General features: G+C 47.5%; 1 protein-coding gene across 1 annotated transcript; it reads right to left on the bottom strand.

The window, feature by feature from the left end:
- Window positions 1-1,739: 1,739 nt before the first annotated feature.
- Window positions 1,740-24,583, bottom strand: sec24b (SEC24 homolog B, COPII coat complex component; the record flags this gene model as incomplete). Its single annotated transcript, XM_056601120.1, has 23 exons — window positions 1,740-3,040; window positions 5,116-5,219; window positions 5,844-5,936; window positions 6,300-6,404; window positions 6,705-6,842; window positions 7,478-7,653; window positions 8,107-8,217; window positions 9,232-9,405; window positions 11,241-11,399; window positions 12,008-12,131; window positions 12,480-12,686; window positions 13,313-13,368; window positions 13,967-14,085; window positions 14,839-14,951; window positions 15,930-16,039; window positions 16,865-16,991; window positions 18,229-18,331; window positions 18,605-18,789; window positions 19,917-20,080; window positions 20,209-20,292; window positions 22,017-22,145; window positions 23,750-23,914; window positions 24,280-24,583. Coding segments are annotated over 23 exons (3,165 nt in total), but the record flags the coding sequence as incomplete, so codon positions are not given.
- Between the last annotated feature and the right edge of the window lie 1,066 nt (window positions 24,584-25,649).

Genomic DNA, 25,649 nt, shown 5'->3' with positions numbered 1-25,649 from the left:
CTTCTAAATTACATTTTAATTAAAAAAGCAATGCAAGTCACCTTGGATTAAAGCATCGGCTAAATGAATAAAATAGTAAAGATACTCACAGCCGGAGAGAGAGAGAGAGAGAGAGAGAGAGAGAGAGAGAGAGAGAGAGAGAGAGAGAGAGAGAGAGAGAGAGAGAGAGAGAGAGAGAGAGAGAGAGAGAGAGAGAGAGAGAGAGAGAGAGAGAGACCATTGGAGAACATCTTGCATACTTCTGTACACACAATTTTGGATATGTTGAAAGTGTGCAAAAGTTCACAGAACGAATCCCACATCCACACCCCACTACACCAGCATAGCCAACGATCGATTCACCTCAACCTTTACTATAAAGAGCAGACAACAAGCTGCTACTCTAGGCCCAGGCTTGTTGAGGGCGAGGCTACCAGAGACTAAACTAGGCACGTGCTACCAGAGACTAGTCTGTGCCCAGACTAGTAGAGGCTACTGTAGGCTTGTCTAGGCAAAGGCAACGTGAAGCTAGTCAAAGCAAACTAGTGCAGGTGACTAGAAGCTAGTATAGGCCAAGGATACCAGGGGCTAGTCTAGGCTAAGATTACCAGAGGATTATTCAGGCCCAGGCCAGTAGAAGTTAGTCTAGGCTCAGGCTACCCATGAATCTATTCGCACTGGGAGTAGAAGCTACTTATGGAGAATAGCCCTAGCACGGTAGCGTGGCAATATGTTTAAAGACTGCACACCTCAGTGCAGAGTAAAATGGCTACTCCTTTAAATAACTCAAGTGGGAGAACTACATGCATAAAGCCATACTGAAAGGTCAGAGGTATTTAAGTGACAGGGAATGAGGTTGAGACAACTATGCACCGGACATGTGTCATGCCATTAATGTTCATGTATGACTTCACTTTATTTGCAAACCCAACCCTTTTTCCAGCTTGTAAAGTTGAATTTGGAAAAACTCGAACTTGAAATTCCATTGCTTCTAAAATGTAATGCAGCAAAACAAATAGGCTTGACAACAAATCCCAAATATGACTAAAATAAACCCAAGACATCCCACAAACATGGGCCTAATATCTGCAAAAATGTCAGGAATGTGCTAATGTAACCCTCCTCCTCCTCCTCCTCCTCCTCCTCCTCCTCGCGGGGGCAGCAGCTCAAGCCGGGGGTCCCCAGACTTCCCTTCTTCCGGGAAACATTGACCAGCTCTGACGGGGGGATCCCGAAGCGTGCTCCGGCCAGTATTAAGATACTAATCTCTCCACCTAGTCCTGGGTCTTCCCCGGGTCTCCTCCCCCCCCCCCCCGAGGTACTTGAACTCCTTCACTTGGCCTAAGGACTCATTTCCTACCCGGAGTAGGCAATCCACTGGTTTCCTGCTAAGAGTAATGGCCTCGGAGTTAACCGTGCCGATCCTCATCCCAGCCGCTTCGCACCCGGCTGCTGCCATCATGACCACATCATCTGCAAGAAGCAGTGATGAGATCCTCCGACCAGCGGACTGCAAACCCCCCCCCCCCCCACCATGACGACTACGCCTCGAATTCCTGCCCATGAATATTACAAACAGGATAGGTGACAAAGCAACAGGCCAACACCCACCGGGAACCAAACGGACTTGCGTTGCGGAGAACACGAACACAGCTCTTGCTTTGGGAGTACAGAGATTGGATGGCCCTCAAGATCCACAAAACACCTGCAGACCTGATCGGCGTTCTCCAAGGCTCCCTCCAGGATCCTTGAAGAGCGAAAATCTGGTCCATATTTCAGGGACTATTTCTCTTTCTTGATTTTTCATTGGGGTCTTGGTGAACCATTCTGAGTCTGGCCCCTCACCTGACACCACTCCAGGCAACACAGCCCTTACGTTCACAGGAACACGCAAACCTCTCCACCACGATAAGGTGATGGTAACAGGAGAGCACTTCACTTAACAAGAAATGTTCCCACTGCAGACTCAATAAGTTTAAATTACAAATCAACAAAAATATAGAAAAGAAGTTTATAATTTTGTATACGGCCAATTAGGGCATCAATGAATGAATCCGTCAAGTAATTAATTTCTCTCTTTTATTTATTAAGCTTATTTCATAAATTATCTCACATAAAAGTTCCTTTTCAATAGTTACAAAGTTGGCTTCTTTATGTAGCGCCTGGAAAAATAAACAAAAGACAAAACAAACGAAGGTTGACTGAAGGTCGCGGGAAAAGCAGATTGATCCCAATAAAAAGTTAGCTTAGCAGCCGTGTGTCAACGTCATGCTAGCAGCAAATAAAAACAGTTACATAAACGGGGGTTGTTCTTAAAAGCACATGCTAAAAATATTACTGTAGAAGGAATGCTAACTTTAATTCTCCAGTGTATTCAAAACAACAAATTCAAACAAGGAAAAGGAGGAAAAAAGTACTTACAAATAAAAAGGTGAACAGTTCTAGCTACAAGGGAGGCTCAACAAAACAAAACAAAACTCAAATTGTTGGGAATGGCATTTCTTGTTGCTTGGCTCTCCCGGTTACTGCCGGGATTAGCGTGAATAGCTACATGAGGCTAACGATAGCTGAGAAACAGCAAACTGGTGGAGGAGTTTTGACACTGCGCCTAGGAAACAATCGGATCTAACTAGATCCAATCCGTTCTGGGCCAGGCGTACTGGTTCCTTGCCTGGTGTTCTACGTTTCCCTCTTCAGCATCGTCATGCCACCTCCTTGCTGACCACTTAAAGCAGAGGACATTATCCATCCATTTGTGATCCTCAAAAGGGGTAACCCACAGTGTTTCGATGCCACCCGCCGACAGCATTATTGGCCAGGGTTGTAACGTCGGTATGCATGGCTGCCTGTTCCGTCTCTCTGTGGTCCCAAGGAGGGGGCAAAATCTTGATCACATTCTTCGTCCTGTTCCAGGGGGCCGGGACTTCCTGTCTTCACCAGGAGGACCTACTTGGACATCTGCTGCAGGAGATTCTGGAGGAACTCGTGGTATGATAGGCCCATCTCCGAGCGGTCCTCGACCATGTTCTGGAAGAAGTCTAACTTAGCAGAGGCGTCCTCCCTAAAGAGACACAAACACGCCAGGCATTACAGGGAGATTAGCTCAGATTGGTCTCATTCATCATGGCAACATGGTCGGTCTGAACCAATGGTTCCCAAACTTCGTACCATCATATACTCCCCGTGACAATTTACATCCTACCGAGATCCCCCAGGTACATGGATAGCTCACAAACAAGTTTTTGTTCTTAATTCTGCTGCATAAACAAAAGCGAACACGCGTTACGTACTGTGGCGTCCGGCCCCCAGAACAATAGGGTTCAGTTATTGAAGGCTGGTACATTCCTAATCGCTATCGCTGGCCATGCCCATACATGGTCGTCTTCCTCTGCCACCAAGCGGCGAGGTTCCTGTTCCAGCTGCTCCTCATTTGGATAACGAGGGCGGTTAAAAGGCAACAGCACGCTGCTGAAGGCCTGTGCCACAACAGGGAACCCTACGGAGAGCACGCTGGCCTCGACCGACGACGTTGGAGGACAGGAGTACGTAGTAGGAGACGACGGGGGTATCCACTCGCTCGGGTTTCTTTTTGCCCCCTCATCAAGAGGAGGTTGGCTTTATCGTCTGGACCCTTTTCCGGGGAGGATTTACCTTCATACCGTTTCAACTTTATTTGAGCGCCACCACTTCCCGAGCCTATTAATAAAAGCTTGTGGCTTTCTTTCCTTTTGGTTCTGGAGCTTGTTAATTATCCGGTTTCGCCACGTGAGCATCGCCCGTCCTGGGGGTGTGCCACAGTACACATGTATCGGGAAAATAATTAGCTTGGTTTTGTTTATCAATGACCAAGAGCAAGCCGCGTAGATCTAGACCGAGTGCTGTTACACCGGATTGCATACTTTTATTTTTGGGTACTGAGCCTTCAGTCAGCCACAGCCCTGTCTGGGAAGGTAATCGCTGATTCATTTAGCGAACCCCCGAGATCAATCCACGTACCCCGCGGGGGAAAGGGTACCCCGCCTTGACAGCCGTTGGTCTAGACAAATTATCCCCATTCCGTAATGTACCAAGTTAACCAATAGATGGTTCTAAGTATTAGCATATTATTTATCAAAAATGTCCTGCTATTTGCTGCAATTTTAATCCAGATTAGCTACACACCAGGCAGCCATAATATTACACTGCTAGCATGCTAGTCAACGTTAGTAAATCCTGAGACTGTCAGAATGAAAGTCTGCAGCCCTGCAGTGCAGATTGCGGTATTGTTGTACAATAACAACAACAGCAGTTGAAATGCGGTCACCATCCGTCAAACCGAGTCCATCCTAACAATGTCACGCGACCCGACTGCAGATTTTCACATTCCACGTCCTGGCAGCTAAACGCTAATTGGGGGCACTTAGCTCCCCGTCTGTACACCAGTGCTCCACAAAGGCTGGGCTGTGTTTTCTCTCTCTCTAGCTTTGGGTCGGGACCTCAAGTGGGTTGTCCTGTCGTCATTTGGTTCTATATGTGCCTTCATCCAAAGCAATTACAAATTCTTTGTATTGTAAAAGCTCCCCAGGTATATGAACAGACCAATTATCACCTAAGGATTTGGGTACATTTGTATATTATCTAAGCTATAAATTAGGTAATTACAAGAAAGCTATGCTAAAAGTTTACCTTTTTAGTAACTCTAAATTAATCAAGACTTTAATTAATTTAGAAATGTAAAAGTATGGTCTCTTGGTCTGACAGGAAGGGATTATCGTCCCTAAACTAGATTATCCAAACATCTATTGATATCACTGGCAGCAGTGGACGAAGTCAAAACGATCCGTGGGTTTTTTTCTGACAAAACAGATCGGTTGGGGACGTCAGGTTTTGTTTTACAGTTCATTACATTTCAGACAGAGCGGACCGACATTTGTGACTCACTCCCAAATAAAACAGCCCCCACAGACAGGAAAGCCAACCGAGCTGCTCGAGGGACTCCTAGCCTAGAAGGTTCTGGGTCCCACTCCCACGTGCACCGTCCAACACCTCTTTCAGCAAGAGGCAAAGTGTAAGTCGTTCCGGATAAAGCGTATGATTGATGACCACAGAGAACCTTGCAGCGTAGAGGAGCGATGTCGAGGGGCACGCGGGTCTCACCTGACGACGTAGAACAGGCAGCTGAACGCCCGGTTGTCCTGAAGCCAATCGAGGAACGCTCTCACCCTCTCCGAGAGCTTGGTCTCCAGCTCCGGGATGTCCGTCTGAGATTCAGGAGAAACTAACTTTATTCACACAGCACTTGGCGTGCAAAATAGTACCGACAGAGAGCTTTACAAAGGAATTAACACAACTTAAACTGAAAATGGACAAGTAAGTGATTATAAGAAAGCTATAAATTAGGTAATTACAAGAAAGCTATGCTGAAAGGTTACCTTTTTAGTACCTCTAAATGAATCAAGACTTTAATTAATTTAGAAATGTACAAGTATCGTCTCTTGGTCTGACAGGAAGGGATTACAGTCCCTAAACGCTGTCTCAGTAGGATGAAGGAGGACAGCGCTAACCGTATCCTACTTATTGCTAGACCAAGAGGTCGGGATCCCTGGAGGAAACTCATCCGGAGCCAGGCTCTGGGCTCTGCGGTCGAAGGAGGAACAGGCACCAGGGCTGGCATGGGGACTACGGAGGAGGTTTAGGTTCCCAGCCCGTCGACCCAGATATGTTGTTACTATGTATGACCTTCTTACTTTCCCACCACGGTTAGGGGGGAGGGAGAGGGGGGGGTTAGGGTGGGGAAGAGGAGGCAGGGTGGAGAAGGAGGAGGAGAGATGTAGAGGCGGAGGCGTTATAGAGGCCCAGAGAGGTCAAAGTTTAGGGGTACTCACCATATTAGGAGGTATGGAGGCATAGTTGGGACACCCCAGGACATCTCTGATGAATATCTCATTCACACACTTCCCGACCCAAAGGTACAACACCTGCAGAGACAAGAGAGGGAGCGTCAGAATGAAGGCATGTGCTACAGAATGCCCCATCACCCGGGTTGAGCCATCAACTTAGGCCGAATCCTTTGGAGCCTGATGATGTTATGGTCAGTCTAACCTGGGATTCCAAAGCTGCTAATAACAGGTCACAGGTAACCTCTAACGGGCAATTTGAGTCACTATATACATCTTATCCTGCTTTCAATTGACTTTAAAGTCGAGATATGGAACCAGATCGATCTAAGCTACACTACATTACCCACTCCATCACTTTAAACAAAAAAAACATCAGAAAAACAGTTTTTGGGTTTGGCGTTGCTTTGACATCCGTTGGTGGGAGGGGGGGGGGGGTCTTACGCTGCCACAGTCCAATAGGAAGGCTCCGTCTCGGCTCAGCCTCTCCGCTGAGAGGTGGAGCAGGCGGGGCTGGGGGACCACCGTGTCGTTGAGGTGCAGGGACCCCTGCAGAGAGGGAGGGGGAACAGCGGCGTTAACCCCTGAGCACCACCAGGCTGACACTGTTCACCGTCTAGCTCCCGTCTGAACAGCGGGGGCTGACGGCGAGCGCCCAGACGGTGGCGCTAAGGAGCCGGTGGGGTTGGGGGGGCTGCTCACCGACGCCTAGAGGTAGACGAGGACATCAGGGAGCGAACTGAAACCAAACCCCCCCTAGATCTCCTAAGCTACAATCACTATAATAACCTTTATTGTGCATTAATCGTAGGGGTCTGCGGCGGTGGGGGTGTGGAGGGCGGGCGGTACCTGGTCAGAGATGGTGTCCATGCGGTACATGTCGGGGTAAACCATGCGCATCATCTGCTGCAGCGGCTGGGTCTTGAACTCACACATGGCGAAGACGCGCTCGTCCAGACGCGTGCTGGTGCCAGTCCGCAGCGCTTTCTGTTGGCAGACACAGACTCAGTCTCTCTCTCTCTCTCCCCCTCTCTCCCTCTCCCTCTCTCTCTCCCCCCTCCCTCTCTCTCTCTCTCCCTCCCTCTCTCCCCCTCCCTCTCTCCCTCCCTCCCCCCCTCCCTCTCTCTCTCCCCTTCTCTCTCCCCCCCCCCCCCCCCTCTCTCTCGCTCCGTCCCTCCCCCACTCGCTCTCTCTTCCCCCCCCCCTCCTCTCTCTCCCTCTCCCCCTCTCTCCCTCTCCCTCCCTCCTCCATCCCCCTCTCTCTCTCCCTCCCTCTCTCTCTCTCATAACGGCAGCTTTTAACGGCAGCTGTTTCAAAAAGGCAGAAGTGTGTTTTACTGAATCCACAGCAGTGAAGAAAAACGAGTCTGCCGTTAGAAAACACAGACACACCCTGAGTAAAGGAACTGAATACACACGTATGGACAACGCGGCTTATAGACCGTATGACTGAAACATAAATATGTGCGAGTTTCCAGTTATGGGTGTGGTGTACTTTGTGAGTGTGTGGTTAAGTTTAGGGTGCGGTTCATTGGCTTAAGAGGTACAAATGTCTAAAAATAAATACATTGTGGCTTATTGTGTGCAGATATATATCTAAACGGCCCGTGCAGCATCAGCACCTGTTTGAGCAGGGCCAGGATGTAGAGGGGGAAGAGGCGCAGGTTGTCGGGGGCGATGAGCCCGTGCTGCTGCAGGGTGGACACCGTGTTGCGGTACACGCCCAGGCCGTCCACCACCGCGTTGAGCAGGGCGTCGCGGGCGTCCCCCAGACTGGACGACACCGAGCGGTCGATGGCTGGAGGAAGACAATGACGCCAGAACACCGTCAAGACCAGGGTTAAAGGTATAGTTTAGTACAGATTATGAAATAGCCTTTGGGTTGGGAGACATTGCTGGCTTAGGAGTTGCAAATATTGATATATTTGATGCTCATGTCTTTGAAGGGTAAAGGGCCCTTAGATAGAATAAGAACGGACTGCCTAATGATTCGTATCAATGAGCAAACAAATACTAACTACGTGAATTTCAGATGGTATAGAAATAACCACGTCAAAACATCGATTTTTAAAACGGAGGATAACAAATGCTCCAATGAAAATGTTAACTATGTTCCAGGCGTCTGTAAATAATCAATTGAATCATTCAGTTTCACAGACTGTCACAACCAATTCCATTAAAACGTAGTTATTAAAATGAAGCAACATTTGCCATCTTCTTTGGCCTTTGGGGCAGTGGTGGTGTGACTGACCCATGTTGGCCAGCAGGCAGGTTATGGCCTGGACATCAGCCCCAGCGAAGACGTCACTCAGCTGGCTGACTACTGGCAGACACAGAGTGTGCACCCGGATTCGCCTCTTTCCTGCACACAGTAGGGGGAGAATCACATTGGTTTGCAGTTTGTACACGCATGAGTTTTAATTTATGTGGTTGTGTTAAATAATTAATGAATTCATTAATAAATGAATGAAATGAATGCATTTAGTATGCGTACATTGGTGTATGTATCTGTATATTTGTGTATGCATCTATGGGCGTTAGGGATTTGAATAACTCAATTTGTCATGGTTGAATAATCAGTGGGTGGTATGAACGGATAATTGATTATTCGATGTGTGCCAACATTCACAAAGGCAGCCATGGATCATCGGCAAGAAATCACAAAAAAAAAACTATCTGCTAAGAAGTTCCAGTCAAATTGTCTGTTCAGCCTTCAAAACGAGAGCAGGTAAATTGTGAAAAATTAATTAAACTGTAATCAGACAACGCGGTTACATGCTATAGACCCTAGAGTATCTATGGAATAAAGGCTGGGACGAATTACACATAACGTTAGTTCTCTGGCTCATAGCTGAGCGGACTAGAATACCTCCCGTTGCCAAGTCGTAGCTATGGTCCGTCCTATTTACTGGAGGAGTGAACAACGTTTCCGTTGCATAAGAACCTTACGGGAGGGTAGTGATTGTTCCAGGTATCAGTCAAACCCTCAGGCGTTACCAGGGTAACTAAGTTATGGCTTGTGAAGAACTTGAAAATATAAATGAATGGTCTTAATTTATTTTCTTTGGTAAGTGACAATGGTTTAAGCGGGATAATGCCCTTCAAGGTGACCATTATCAGGAATCAATGGACTTCGTGGAGGCAACCGTTATCGTCGTCCATTAATTCCTCATAATGGGCACCTCGTTAGTACCGTCAGTTAATTCTTGTTTATTTGAATGGGAAAAAAGGTTACCGGTCCAAATGTTCAAAATCGGCTTTGACCCTCGGGAACGAATAATCGTTGGTGGTGTACCTTTGCTGGAGGTGTACAGCAGGGCAGCCTGGGTATGTGTATCTAAACGTGTGTATCTAACATGGTGTGTCGGTGGTGTACCTTTGCTGGAGGTGTACAGCAGGGCAGCCTGGAAGCAGGCCAGCGAGGAGTCGACCAGGGAGTCGTCGATGGACATCTGGACGGCGAAGGCAGAGTCCGGGTTCACGTTGGCCAGGGAGAGCAGGTCTGTGGAGCGCACGAAGAAGTTCCCGTGGAACGTGTGGATGGACAAGCCTGAGGAGGAGAACGGTTGTTAGAGGTCGACGAGAGCTTTTAAACCTGTGCGTTTAGGCACAAACTAATGATCTATTTTAATCTGGTACATTCAGTCACATAAACAATAGGCCTATCCCCAACTGAGAATTTAAACTAGCGGAAATCCATCCAGACTATTAGATGTTTCCGCTATGCCGTCCCCACAATTTACACATTATACTTCTTATCTACAGTTTTAAAGTTACATTGATTGGAGACATTTTGAAACGCAAGACGTATGACGATCTATCGACAGAAGGGATGCAGCCTGATGGCTTTGCTAGGAAGCACACTCCTTCTCAGCAGGTGGACACCACAGAACACACTAGGAAGGCTGTTTGGGTCTTTACTTTGCAACGTCAGATCACTGTAATCGCTGAAACCCTTCACAGCCTCCAGTCTGAAACCTCATCTGTTCAGAATGCATCTTGGCCCGTGAAATGAAATGACTGAATATAGCAGATTGCCTAATTTATAAATGTTATATACTTGCATGATTCTAGCACTTTCTGGGTTTTATTTTTATGATTTAATGCACTTGTAAGCATTCAAAGTTGCTTTGGACAAAAGGATCAGCAAAATAAATGTAATACAGAGTGTTGGACATATCTGTTGATTGTCCAAATCTTTCAAATTACAAAAAAAAGATTTTCACACTAAATATTTTTTTTTTATTGAGGCTTATTTTAATTAAACACCACTGCAGTGCTATGTTGCTTTAAATTTCATCTAGATATTGACATCAAGGTGTTCCTGGCGGGCGCTCATAACTGTAAAAACACTGAGAAGCCAGCCGGTGAACGCTGGCAAACCAGCCGGTAAACGCTGGTAAACTAACCTATAATAGTTTCAATAACAATGAAACATCGGGAGACTATAATAAAGGTTAAACCTGGGGAGACTAATAATGGGGAGACTGAGGACAATGAAACCTGGGGCTGTGCCTTTGATCTCGAGTAAGTCCCACAGCTAATGTGAGGTGTTGCGGAAGGATCATATATTTATCTAATTTAGACAAATGTATCTGCAACACTATACATAGACGTCTTTAAAATAACGATTTCTTATGTTTCAAACAAATAACCGTACACGTTGCACATCTAAGGGAATCGGTTTATTCCCAGGGCATAATGTGGTAGAGAAGCGTATGGCGTTGCCTTCCAATCTACGGCCCAGCCCATGACCGTTCCGAGGGGATTTGCATTTTCAAAGCAGGTTAGCCAAGCAACAGCTTTTCAATGCCTCAATACATAATCAATAGGCAGCGTCAGACAGAAAGATAAACAGGCTTTATTTGTTTAAAAAAATACACTGAATCCAAACTACCCGCCTCCGACCTTTCACCCCTTGACCCCTGACCCTGGGTACCTTTGGTGCAGCGTATCCTCATGACGGCCTCGAAGCCGATCTTGACCCCTGACCCCGGGTACCTTTGGTGCAGCGTATCCTCATGACGGCCTCGAAGCCTCCGACCTTTCACCCCTTGACCCCTGACCCCGGGTACCTTTGGTGCAGCGTATCCTCATGACGGCCTCTGACCTTTCACCCCTTGACCCCTGACCCCGGGTACCTTTGGTGCAGCGTATCCTCATGACGGCCTCTGACCTTTCACCCCTTGACCCCTGACCCCGGGTACCTTTGGTGCAGCGTATCCTCATGACGGCCTCTGACCTTTCACCCCTTGACCCCTGACCCCGGGTACCTTTGGTGCAGCGTATCCTCATGACGGCCTCTGACCTTTCACCCCTTGACCCCTGACCCCGGGTACCTTTGGTGCAGCGTATCCTCATGACTTGACCCCTGACCCCGGGTACCTTTGGTGCAGCGTATCCTCATGACGGCCTCGAAGCCGATCTTGCGGCTGAGGTAGCGCTCCAGGTCCTTCCTGAACTTGTCCCGCTGGGCGGGGTTGTGCACGTGGTGGTAGGACGGGTAGTAGAAGATACTGCCCGCCGAGTACTTGGACACGCAGGCTGCGGAGGGCAAGAGAAGAGGAGATAACATTAGGACATGGTTTAGTTAAAGTTAAGGCTGCTTTCAGCCCATTCCAGTTATAAAAGATAGAAAAGAGTTCATAACAAGGGGTAACGCCTTTATTAAGGTCCTTGTATTAAACCTTCGTTAATAGGTAATAAGAACGTTATATGCTTATTAACATTGCTTTTTGTTAAGACTATCTATAAGTATTAATAACATAGTAAACATGTTTATCATGAGCTTATAAGACTCTTTTAAGCACGTTTAAGAAACTTGTAAACTACTTATTGATAATAAAAGTTAGGAAAAAAAAAAGGCAGCCCTTCAGATGACAGCGCCTCCTACAGGCCGATTGCGTCGCTCGGCGTTAACCGGAAATTACTTTCTAAAATATTGTCTGGAGGCTCCAAGACCCATTGAGTCGTAGTTCTTGCCATAATACATAAGGAGGCTCCTAAATCGTATTCAGAATAGTTCAGACCAAAGCTAAGCACGCAGAATGAAGCAGTACTCGTAGTGCGTCTGACGATGCACCCTTAAGACAGTAAGAACACACGTTGAGACGGTAAGAGATACACGGTGTGTGTGTGCGCGTGCGTCTCACCAAGGGTGGCCAGGTCAGCGTACTGGGAGCTGAGCAGGAAGAGGTCCACGGCGATCTGCTGCCCGGAGCAGTCCAGGGCCAACTTCTTATAGAAGTCAGTAGCTGGTCCGAGGTGCTGAACCCCCTGAACACACAGAGGTAAGACACTGAGGTGAACGCAGCATCTTAACCCTCTAAACTACGCTCAGCCAACTATCTGTATCTTGACACTGGAGAGCAAAGGGTATAGAGTGTGAAAAGCTGGCGGCTGTACGTGTTTACATCCCCTTTCACTCATGCAACACATGCCAGAAATCCAAACAGCCTAGGGGCAAGGCCGATACCGTAACGCCAGCGAACCCGTTCCGCTTATTTCCCAGTATAAGCCGCAACGTTACTGGGAAAATTGCCGGCACATTCGCGTGCGAACAAATGCTGCACGACGTGGGGTAGTCTGACGGACGGCGTGCGGACGGGGCCTATGTCGGGGTACCTTGCTGGAGGAGCGCTGGTTGGGGTCCTCTCTGGACGGCAGCAGCCCGGCCCCGAGGGAGGGCAGCTGGGTCTGGAAGACGGAGATGCGCCCCCCCGTGGGGGCCATGAGCTGGTGGGCCGCCTGCAGGGCGGGGCCCAGCGCGCTGTGGGTCACCCGGCTGTCCCTGAACATGGAGGGCAGGGCGCCCAGCAGGTCCTTCACCAGCTGGGGGGGGGGGGGGGAGGAAGAGGGGGAAATGAGGACCAATAGGAAGAGGTTGAGGAGAGAAAGGAGGAGGGGGGGGGAAGGATGAGGAGAGCTATGAGTAATGCATCAAAGCAAGCATGAAATAAGCGACTATGACAAGTATGTATACTTGTCATAAGTATACATAAGTATACTTTATAAGTGTGTATGCGCTCCGCGCGCACACACTTATAAAGTAGAAGCGCGTTTTCACCAAAATGACCCACAACTTTTGGTCCCAGATATTTTAAAGGGCCATAAAGGTTTGTCTGTGTTTCCACCGCTCTCTAAAGACCCGTGAAGATTGGGCAAATTAGGGTAATTTTACATCAGGCACATAACGGATAAAGGACATGGATAAGACAGACATGAGAGAAAAATCTGACCAACAAAAAAGAAATGGTCCCCCCCATTGAAACACATATCCAAAAATGTTGTAGTTCCTGGTTAAGTTTCTGTGGCGTAACATATAACCTTGCATTAATTACAAAACACCCATCTTAATACGTGTTGCGACAGTATGGTGCAGTGATCGTGATTGACAAAACGAATTGATACGGCATGTATTGACTCATAAACAAGTCGATTCTGTCCGCAGTCTGCACCTCCAAGCTGTCCTTCAGGTTCACCATCAGGCTGTCGTGAGACGGAATGAAGATATCTGCAACATTAAAAAACAAATAGACAAAATCAACACATGTCCAATCCGAGTTCCCTCACTGCGAATATAGTGGGTGGAACAGCCGCAGAGAAGGAAGGCATAACAGTGGCCATAACAAATAGGAAACAAGAGATTTTTAGGGTATTTGTGGTTCTGGGAGAGGCCCGAGATTTAGGGCTTTAATTCAATATAAGTTTTGACTTTGTTTTTGTTCTGCAGCAGACATCTGGTGTTCAACGCCCCCTGGCGTTGTAGAGGTGAAGGTTTGGCGTTAGAGGAAATATGGGATCAAGCAGTGCTACTAGGTTAGGGCAGATCGTCTAGGGGGAGACAGCATAGCGCCTGGGCCAGAAAGTAACGAATTAGCTGCGCCTGGTTACATTTAAGGAGATTTCTACCGAGGAGAAACTAATAACCTTGAGTGGCTGAGGCTTTGAGAAGTGGATTTAATACGTTTATTCCTGCAGCAGCCAGGCTTACAAGGGGTGATTTGAAACCTTTGACAAATTATCTTTGTTTTCTAGCAAAGATTTTAACCTAGATTTGGAGTTGGTCATTATTTATCTGAAGTTCGATTTTTGAGGTCATGTGGTCGTACCGTCAATGTCTGAGACCACCAGCATCTGGGGCTGGGAGAGCCCCAGCTGCAGGTTGTAGAAGTGGACCGTGCTGTCGAACGTCAGGAAGCCCACCCGCATGCGCGTGTCTCCTGGCAACCTGGCGCCAAACACACACAAAAATGTAACTCGCACCTAAAACATATTGGGAATAATGTCCTTTGAAAAACTCCAGCCAATGATTTCCAGAACCACCGAGTGGCATCGGACAGTAAGTACGTCAATCAAACGGTCGTACTGCACTCCCCCTCCCCCTCCCCCTCCCCCTCCCCCCCCCCCTCCCCGGCTTCCCGCGTGTGACCCCTTCGTGCACGTACTCAAAGCTCGTGACCCAGAGCAAGCTTCTGTTTGTTGTTATCCTGCGGTAGCTACTGGAGCTAGCTAACTAGCTGATCGACATTTGGACCTAGCACTAGAAGACAACCCTAAACTCCAACCTAGCTGGCCTGGCTCGCTCTCGTGTTCGCGCTCGTGCATGATTGCGCGTCCAACTACTGGGAATGGTAGGACCATTTGAGTTGTGTATTTTCAAAATCTGCTGGCGTTTCGCAAATCCCATACCCAACCTTTAAGTGTACACTGTGTTATTGAGTCTACACAGACACGAAGCAAAAGTAAGCAAAACACTCTGCCAACCACGATGAGAGCTCGCCTGCCCTCAGACTTTAGATATGATTCTAAAGACTGATTTGAGTGACTAGTCTATGGATGAATCTATAATGTTAAAATCAAAGCTATTGGATCGAGGTCACAGGAAACTCTTCTACATAGTGATGTCCCGATACCACTTTTTCACTTCTGATACGGCAGTTTTACTCTTGTCATCTTATCTGATCGTAAACTTGACACTCACTTATCCAGGTTGTCGAGCAGGGAGTCGCAGAAGTGCTGGAGGTAGCCGGCCTCCACGGCGTTGTGAGACACGTCCAGCACAAACAGGTAGACGGCAGGCTGGGGGGGGCGCAGCTGGGACACACAGAACCAGAGCAGCGTCACATTGGGCTGAACACATTAAACAAGATTGACCGCATTAGATGTGCACACAAAGAAACTGATGTGACGGCCCTGAGCAGTCCTGCTTCTGCTGGCCTCTGTTCTCCTTCCAGGGAAGCTGACTGCCTGGCCCCTCCAACCTCATTGAGGGGTCCAATGTGGGCTCGCTCTCTCCCACCTGATAGGCTTCTGCCTGCCTGGGGCCCAACTGGGTTTGTTTGGGCTTTGGGTTCCGTTCCTCTAGCTTTTGTTGTTTAGTCGTAGTTTGGCCTAACATTTTGTTTCATATCACTCAAACACCTCGGTACTACAGATTTATTGTTTTCAGTTGTTTAAAGTGAGTTATTAAATACATTTAGCTGCCATTTAACAGTCTGTGTGGACCTCCCTTCTTGGTTGTGCTCTTAAACGAGCGAAACACAACAGACTTTACGCAATGTGACATAACGTAACGTTGAAGAGCCAGTTCAACGTTAGCTTATTTTCTTAAATGGAAATTTGTCCGACATGATCGTCAACATAGTAATCTATGAAAAAGTCCCACATTTTTAGAAAATGTCTATTTTCGACGTGTGTAGCACCAAATTATGTGTCAACACCGGGTCACATTAAGATCTTATGAAATCTGACCACGTAGAATCACATAAAGACATGAAAACATGAAATCAGATTAAACCAATGCATGTCTCTGTGTATGCACAAACACTTTGGAATAAAACCAATGCACAAATGTAAGCATGTTTACTGGATGTTCACAATACGTACATGCTATCTACTGGACAACCTACACCTTGACACAATCACTCCAACACAGCTATTAAAAAGAGGAGAGGAAAGAGAGCAGAATCGGAGCGGTGAAGAGAACAGGAAAGAGGAAAGAGGAGCGCAAAGTGAGGTGACGAGAAAGGAGAAGAAGAGAGGAGAGGAGACAGGAGAGGAGAGGGTACCAACCATGTAGTCTGAAGAGGCGATGAACTCCACCGTGGCGTTCTGAACCTCTGGTCTCTTGTGGGGTTCACCGTAAGACCTGGTCACCGGGTTATACATGAACTCATCTGGGACTGGAGAGAGGGAGAGGGAGGTTTATCTTTAGAGATCATCCATTGCAGAATTTTTTATTATTAATATTTACAATATTAATAATCAATATGGAAAGCGAATGGGGCAAAAACGCTAAAAATCAACCACTCCAAAACATAACACCTGAGAGTTGTCTAATTAATTTTGCATACGAAAGGACGGAGGTGTGCAAAATGTTTGGTACCACTCTGACCACAGGGGGCACTATAACCCTGGTCTTACCGTCATTGACCCGGTAACAAAGGTTACCGGGTTACCGCTCTGACCACAGGGGGCACTATAACCCTGGTCTTACCGTCATTGACCTGGTAACAAAGGTTACCGGGTTACCACTCTGACCACAGGGGGCACTATAACCCTGGTCTTACCGTCATTGACCCGGTAACAAAGGTTACCGGGGTACCGCTCTGACCACAGGGGGCACTATAACCCTGGTCTTACCGTCATTGACCCGGTAACAAAGGTTACCGGGGTACCGCTCTGACCACAGGGGGCACTATAACCCTGGTCTTACCGTCATTGACCCGGTAACAAAGGTTACCGGGTTACCGCTCTGACCACAGGGGGCACTATAACCCTGGTCTTACCGTCATTGACCCGGTAACAAAGGTTACCGGGTTACCGCTCTGACCACAGGGGGCACTATAACCCTGGTCTTACCGTCATTGACCCGGTAACAAAGGTTACCGGGTTACCGCTCTGACCACAGGGGGCACTATAACCCTGGTCTTACCGTCATTGACCCGGTAACAAAGGTTACCGGGGTACCGCTCTGACCACAGGGGGCACTATAACCCTGGTCTTACCGTCATTGACCCGGTAACAAAGGTTACATTTCCAGCGCCGCTGGTCCAGAAACGACACAAAGGGATTGATGTACGTCCGACACGACCGGCAGCGCACGATGGTGTTGGACGTGATCACCGGCAACTGCTGCGAGAGAGAGCAAAGGTCATGCGAATCATGATTTTAAGATTCAGTTTTAACGCATTGCTCAATATATATTTATTCAGCATTTAGTATTTTCGTGGTTTAAATAGTTTTCCACCTCAAATAAAAGATACAGACAATTTGGTAGAACTCCAGGGAACATAGTCTTAGCCGTCTTCTTTGAAAAGAACAAACCCTAGGACATTTTCTCGTTAATGAGTGTGCCTTAAGCAACAATATATTAAATATTAAGCTGCATTATGACACAGCGAACAAAACCATTTCCAGAAGACCTGGAATTGTATAATGTTTTTTGTTGTTGTTATATTTGCAACATGGGATTACAAATTATAATTACATATGTCCCATCTTAAAACACCACTTTCAGAAACTCAATAAAAAACATATTTGCACTGTGAGAAAAGTAAAATACGAGGATATATGAGGATGTTGGAACCAACCAAATCATATCTTTAAGACATGTACAGCTTTGCAAAACCATGCATACAGGCCACTTGCAACAATATTTTAAATATCTTCTTCTCTATTACTCACAACATAGGTTTAGGCTACATACTATTAATTGATCCCATTTCAGAACACTGCTTTCAGTAACTCATTTAAACATATTTGCACTGGGAGTAAATGCCCCCATAAAGTGCAAAATAAAGTGCAAAAAACAGAATAAAGTGCAAAAAAAATAATAATCGGTAGAAACAACAATGCATTGGTTTTTTTTCTCAAGTGTGCCAATGATTATGCTGCCAGGTGCCGGTGGTGGCACGCGTGCCTAGGATTGCCGACCGTTGCTCCAGGGCAAACCTCACAGTGCGCTGCACCAGTTCGACTTTGACTGGCAGACTCGTGCAGGTGCACATTGTCTTTCTTTTTTACTTTCTGGAGAATCATATTTAATCCCTTGTTTACTAGGTATGCATATTTGTATACATTTGTCTACATTGTACCTTGATGCGTTTATATTTACTTTTTGTTCTATCCTTACATTGCACTTTTCATCAGAACACTCAGAGAACGACCCTCTTGGCCAGGTCATTCTTGTAAAAGAGATTTTAACCTCAATGAACTTCCACCTGGTTAAATAAAGGATTGACGATGATGAATTTCCCCCAGGGGTTAATAACGTGTCCAGAGTCTGAACCCAGTCTTAGGTGTAATGGGTTGGGTCTCCCCTGTGGCTCCGGGATGCACGGGGTGGGACCAGGTCCAGGTCCGGTCTTACCTGCAGGTCTCTGAAGGGGTGGAGCAGTAGACCCAGGGGGAGGCGGGCCTTGTTGAGCAGGGCCTGGGTCTGGGGGATGCTGCTCAGCGTGCAGCGGAAGGTCCTGGGAGTGGAGAGGAGGGTCAAGGGTTAAAGAACCCTTCAGGAGGTCATCGGGTACAATGTAATGCACTACAACGTATGTGTAAAATAGAAAAACTAAGGTAACACAATGTCCATTTCATATTTAGTAAGTGAACACATGGTAACGCCCTGGTAGTAGTCAGAAACAGCCCATGGACATCAAGTCAGGGATGTTTCAGACTAATGTCAGCCATCGCCTTTGAACCGTGCTGCTAAACGGCTCTGGCCGTCCCGCGGAGGGGGCAGTACTCACTGAGGGCTGCAGTTGACCTTCCTCAGGTCCGGGCTGAGGTTGGGCTCGGGGGCCTCCAGGGGCCGATCAGGAAGCAGGGAGCGCTCATGAAGCAGGTTGACCGGCATCAGAGCCTCCAGCTCCAGCTCCGGCACGCCGCTGAGGCCGCCCAGGGCCGCCGACAGCGTGGACATGTTGGGGAAGGGCTAGGGGACGAGAGGGACCCAACCAGGTCAGGGACTATCGTGGTGTACACACTAAAAACGAACACACACCAATATATGCTTTGTATCATGCGAAAAGAGTGCATTTTTATATTTAATTGTAATAAATAAGATAAACAACATATTAGCAGGGGAAAATACATCACTAATATACGCTTTGCAAGTGGCATTTAGTAATTTGAGGTTTCCCAAAGCTTGTAGTGAAACCATATACATATTGTCACGATCCTACTGTTGGGTAAGGTTAAGCTGGTTGGTAACTGGTGGTCATGGTAACGGTGGGAGTGGCTCCCTTGATTGGTTGATTGTGGTCACCTGGCGGATCCAAGATGGGGGATATACACAGCATGGTGGCCAGTGGTTACACCCCAGCAGGATAAGACTTTGTAAAGCCATTCACCCATATGCCGTTACACACCAGAGCTAAGGAGTCCAACGGGGGAACGTGACCGCCCCTTCACCGTCTTTGTTTGTCAAGTGTTGGTCTAAGTATGTAAAACCATAACTGAACGAGACAGCTACCGTTCACCCCAACGCTTGGGCTATCTCCATAGCAAGAGAGAGAAGGACCAGCGCTCACCAGGATCCCAGGTGAGTCACTACACACGTGCCCCGGAAGCTAGTTGCCTGCCAGCTGTGGTTATACCACTTATGTGTCTCGACTCCTGCCTAGACAGAGAGCCGTTTTCCCTAGATACCAGTGGGGTCGTGACAATATATACCTTCATGATTTACACATAGACCCGTCGCTCTGATCATCAGAACAGATACCATATTCAGCTAAGGGCCCTTGTCCACGCAGCGCAAGTGTCTTTTTTTTTTTTAATCGCTCCAAAAGACGAGCTTAGGGTGGAAACTATCTCAACTTTGAGCGCCGTGGGTGTCTTCACTGCCGCTCCTTTTCAGGCAGCCAATAATATATTAGGCGGGCTCGTCAGCCTTGTAAACAAGGAAATGAAGGATATGCAAAATATAGATTACAAAAAGGAAACTACACAACGCTAGTCTGTCATCCAACGGCGGCTAGAGTGATGTGATATTGTGTTCTCTCACGGCACAAGCTCTTCTGCGGAGCGCTCCACCAGCGCCCCGGGCGGGGGTCGACTCACCTGAGCGTATTGCTGGGGCTGCTGCTGCCCGTACAGATCATGGGAGGGGGAGGAGTCACCGTGGGAGGCTGGGCCCTGCTGATAGGCTGGCTGCATGCCAGGGTAACCGTAGTTATTGTAGGGGGGGCTGTGATTGGGCATGTCACCGGAGGGGGCTATCGAGTCTGGATGAGGAACCAAGAGAGAAACAACAGAAGAAATAATTGATATTTATTATGTGAATTTATGCGTAGAGAAACTGTAACAGTATGATGATAAGTAGTTTATATGAATGTAACAGTGGTGAGTGTACCTGGATAACTGCCCCCCTCCAGGCAGTCGAAGTTGTTGGGAACAGGAGAGGCACTGCCTGTAGTAGAGGAGGACGTATCGCCTCCTAAGGGAGCGAGAGAGATGGTCCATCAGAGAGGACGGCGAAACGGAAAGAAAAGAAGGAACTTGAACGACCTGAATAATTACATTGTGAAGATGAGGTTTTACAACACATTGACCGAGAATGACGGTAGATTAATGTAAGCATTTAGCACGAGGCTAACTAACTAGTGTGTGCCAGGCGAGAAATAACCTTTGACCTAGTGGAATAAAAAGCTTAAACGATGGTGCAAACACAGAGCAATAACTCAATGAACTAAGGCAGCGTAATCATCTCAGAGCGAATTGGCTGGGTCATGGTACAATCCTATCCTGCTAATCCCATTGGTACCTGGGTCCAGGATGATCTGGGAGGGACAAGGGGACGCAGAATTATCAAATCCTACCATGGCCACGCCAATATCCCGAAAACACACGCCTGCCACTATTTCTGATCACACGTCGCCCCTATCTTTGATTCTACTGTCTATAGACTACCACGCTTTTACTGGCTTGATATTAGCTGCTATGGTTGGGGTTAGGGTTAGGGTTGGGGTTAGGATGGTTTTGTGACGCTCTCGAAGGCTCACAGCGAGGGTACCGTAGAGTTCTAAAGCGTCCAGTTGAGTTGCATGCAAGCCGGCCAATCACAGAGTAGGGCGGGTCTTGGCGTGGCCACAGTAGGATTCGTATATACGCCGGGGAGACAGGGTTAAAGATGAGGGACCTACTTATCTCTTCCCCTTTTACCTCCCATTTTATGGAGACACAAACACACAAACAGTCTTGGGGCTTAAACAAACTTAATCTGAGATGTGAAAGGAACTGGGTACCGAGAGAAATCACCGGGGAACAATGGTATTTACAGCATAGCGCTTTGGGAGTTGGAAACAACATGCCAGCCCTGAACAGGATAGCCCCAACGGGACTCAGAGCATCTTGCTCTGGGGAGCGGGACAGGGCTAAGACGAGCACATCTATTGTTACATCAGATGCTAATTAAGAGTCAACTACCAAGGGGGGATTCTGTCATGGGTAACAAAAACAGCCTAAGGCTACGTTTACATGATGACGGTCTGAACAGAAGACGCAAAAGTGGTGTCGCGTCTTCACTTTTTATTCCGCGTTTAGACAAGCGTTTTTGGGGGGGGAAATCTGCCTGCATACGGTGACCCAAAAGTGTGTGGTTTTCGATAAGGTATGCATGTCAGGTGGCTAGGTGGTGCTGTGATACACTATCACACGACACCGCCATGTCTGAGCGCATGCGTAGAACCCTCCTTATCTGTGCCGCGAAAACCAAAACATGATTACAGATCCTTCTCTGTTCCGTAATACTATCTGTTCATATCCTGTACATTTCGTGGAAAGACTCCTGTAAGATTATTAGAGCTGCCAGAGCAGCTTGTCGGTCCGACGCATGGAAATAATCCAACATGTTAGAGTGTTTCCCTGCACTGGCGCTGTATGTGACGTAAACGCGTACGCAACGTGAGCAGATCTGAGCAGAGTTTTGCGTCTTGGCAGTGTAGACGGAAACGCTACGGCGGAGCGTATTCAAGTTTTCCACTCTGGAGGGTGGTTTCAGATTCTTGCGTTTTCAGGCCCAAAAACACCGTCACCGTCTAAACGAAAGGCTCTTCCAATAAAATATTTGGTAGTTTTTACCCGCAAGCGTCCTCGTGTAAACATGGCCTTAGTAGGATATGGAGGGGGAGGGGAGAAGGAGGTTTGAAAGCTACAGCAGACCTGCTTCCTCATCCTCATCTTCATCGTCGTCGTCCTCCTCCTCAGAGCTGGAATCTGAGGGACCTGTGGCAGGGCTGGGTTCACATGCCAGGCTCCCGCTTCTGTTAGCATCATAGCCATAGTGCACTCCTGTTGGGAGGAGGGGTACAACAGTCAAGGTTGGAGGGCAGGAGAGACGCGACCAGGTGTGTGTGTGTGTGTGTGTGTGTGTGTGTGTGTGTGTGTGTGTGTGTGTGTGTGTGTGTGTGTGTGTGTGTGTGTGTGTGTGTGTGTGTGTGTGTGTGTGTGTGTGTGTGTGTCGTTAGTCCCTTTGGTTCAAAGTGTCAGTCTAACGACTAAATCTATCTAATCCAGACTTTTTAATCACTTAAAGTAAAAAAGGTCTGTCCCACAGCCATCCACTAGCAAGTAAAAGCCGTCATTAGAACCAGACAATCATCACAACATCACTAAGGGTATGTGTCAAGGCCTCCCACTGCTATACTCAACACACCAACATTTGCATCTTGGTTGGTGGTGGAAGCAGGTTTCCCAGTCAACATCTTTTGCCAGAAGAGAAAGAAAATAATTAAAAAACTCTGTTTAAATGATACATAAAAGCCTGTCAGTGATATTCAGACCTACTATATGAAGCAGTGCTAACAGTAAGAAAAAACCCAATCGCAACCATTAGAATTTTGAATGTGAAATTACAATTAAAAAAAAAAAAAAGTAATGTACAATAATTTCAGTGTCAGGCGCATTTGTGGCACATCTCGCATTCAACTACGCTCATACACAACAGTACTTTTTTTTTTTAATTACAGTATTTAAAATTCCAGCTAAAAGAGCATTCACTGGCTCTTTAAATTGACAAGCTAACCTTATCTACCGCATAATTACTTCTATGAAACGGGCTGCTTGCAGAGTGGAAGTGGAGCTAGCAGTTTGCGCGAGCAAACGAGCGGCACGAGAAGGTCTAGCAGCATCAGCGGAGTTGAGCAGACAGAGGGCGAAGTCATGGCCCACTCTACTCTGCCTCACATCTGCTAGTACTCGTTGATACCTTGGATGACAGGTCATCAACAATAACGTCCGTCCGTCCGTTCCCCAAAAGTTTGATGGAAGATGAGTTCAAATCTGGGTGAACGTGGTGATTTAATTAATTTAGCTTTAAGTAATATCTAGCAATCATGTTGCTGGCGGTGTGGATTTGCATGGACCTGTAGAAGTGCGGTACATAGAAGGGGTCTCTACTGGAAACAACCTGACCAGTGGAACCACGACAAACGTGTATAGCTGACATTAATCTTTGATCAAGAAGAGGATTGATGACTAAAACGATAGCATCGTCTTCCCATCGTCAGTATCCCTCCTTGGCCAAAAGCAAACTCTGCCAGCACTTTCCCGTAGCCGGTGGGAAGACTGGCCAAAATATCCTGTCCAGACACCAACGTCCTTAGAATAAGTGTTTATAAAAGGTTTAAAATGTTTAGACTGGCCACTGCAAGAATAGATATGCTCAAACCCTTCTCCTGAATACTCTCGCACATGCAAATTAGTTCATCTTCACAAGAATATGTAACAAAACAAGAAATACTGCATTACTCTAACCGTCTGGTTTCAAGGCCAAGGCGCTGTGAAAGAAGTTCAGCTATACCATTTATTAACTTCTGGATCCACGATCAGAAATAGGCTAGCAATACCATTCAGTTTGACCTTACAGCGTTACAGAGTTTAACCTCTTGCTTTACCTTGCTGGTGCCTCGGGGAGGAGTGGACTGAGGTGGTGGTGGATCCCGACGGGGGTCTGTCTCCGTCTGCCGTCATGTTACCGTAGGGGACCCCTTGGTAGGGGTCATAGAGGGCAGCTGCGTGGTTGTTTTGGTCATAGTGACGTTGGTGCGACGTGGGTTGGTCTGCTAAAGACGTAGAATCACAAACTACCGTAAGTCAATCAAATTATTAGGTTACGAAATTGTTCCAAGTCTTAATTTAGTCTTAACTTTAACAAGACGCTTTTATTCAAAGTGAATTGCAAAGAATTTTGAAACACGTAAGCCAGTGCGGGTGAGGGTATCTGGTTCTAGCACACCTACAGATGCGGTTCATATACATCGGGCTTCAAACACAGAACCCGCTGTTCTAAGAGCCCTCCAACAGTCAAACACCCTTACCACTAAGAGTATCCAATATGACCCAAATCTAAATCAACACCATGGCTACCGTCAGAACAACCCCCCAGGATGCACCTGGGTTCAGGCGTTCAAGGGGTAGCATTCACCTGGGTGATGCGCCGTCCCGTTGTAAGCTGGGGACGTCTGATTTGTGGTCGGCGCCCCGCAGAACTGCTGCACTGCTGTCGTGGAGAACGCGGGGGGCAGCGAGCTAGTGTCGGCTGACGTCTGGGGATGCTGATGCAGCGGCGCCCCCACCAGCGTGGGCACAGCCCCGGGAGCCTGGCAGGGAGACTGGGACGACCGCAGGGTACCATACTGGCTGCTGCCCGGGGCCGAGGGGTACGATACAATCGGGTAGAGGGGAGCTCCCACGCCGTTGACTGGTGGCTGATGTTGTTGTTGTTGTTGATGGGGCAGTTGATGCTGCAGTTGCTGTGCTTGGGGGGCGTGGTACGTCTGCTGTCCGTAGTACGAGTCAGGCGTGCAGTACGTGGCCTGCTGAGGAGGTGGGTCGTACAGAGCGTTCGTAGGCAGGGCGGGGGTGTACTGCTGGGCAGCAGCCGCAGATGGATGGGGCGGTCGGACGGCTGGGGGTGCTACAGTTGGCGGTGGGTGGTGTTGAGGGAGGTGGGGTTGGAGGTGCTGGTTGTTTTGTTGGTGAAAGTAGTTGGTAGTGTGGCCAGTGTTAGTGAGGGCTTTGGAGGGAGGGGCTCCGCTGTGAGTTTGATGCAGGGGTGGGTGCGGATACGGACTGGTCGGTGGGTACATGGCCGGGTATGACTGCTCCGTACCTGAGGAATAACAAATGGAAAGACTCAGTTATCCTATGGGGGTCTACATACAAAACATATCCAAGGAAATCTAAAGCCCTCTAACTTTATTCACATTTCGCAAATGCAAACATGCATGGGAAACAAGATCTAAAAAAGTACATCAAATAACCGTAAACTGAACGACAGAAATGCAAATGAAGCAATCAAATGACAGAAGATGGCATCGTTATGTATTCCATCGGGTAGAAATTATAATGAGCTCAAATAATGACAATAGTATTACCATCACACTGAAGGCACGGGTTATGTCATAAATAAAACACATAAGCGGAGTGAAGGGATGCTAACTAACGCTACATTAAGATAAGCTATGTTAGTAATACTGTAATAAACGCAATAACAAAACAGACATAGAAAATGTCTGATGTGAGTGCTATGTTAACCAATATATAATGAGAACCATAATCGCATGATGCGCAGTGTGTGTCAAGGCACCTTGCAGGCTAACAATTAGGCTAGCTACATCATCTATGCCTGACCGGAGCTAGCACGCATTAAGCCCGCTAGCAAGCAATTAAGATGCTATCTGGCATTAGTTTATTTTAACGCTAAACAGAGCTTTAATGCTATGCTAACGTTAGCAAAGCTTTAAAGCTCCGTGTGAGTGTATACTTCTGCCAAAGGCTGTCTTCCTGAATTCA

Source organism: Gadus chalcogrammus, chromosome 10 (assembly GCF_026213295.1).
Source record: "Gadus chalcogrammus isolate NIFS_2021 chromosome 10, NIFS_Gcha_1.0, whole genome shotgun sequence".
In the NCBI taxonomy this organism is placed as follows: Eukaryota; Metazoa; Chordata; class Actinopteri; order Gadiformes; family Gadidae; genus Gadus; species Gadus chalcogrammus.
Note: the sequence above shows the minus strand (reverse complement) of the source record. Positions and strands in the feature narration are given on the sequence as shown.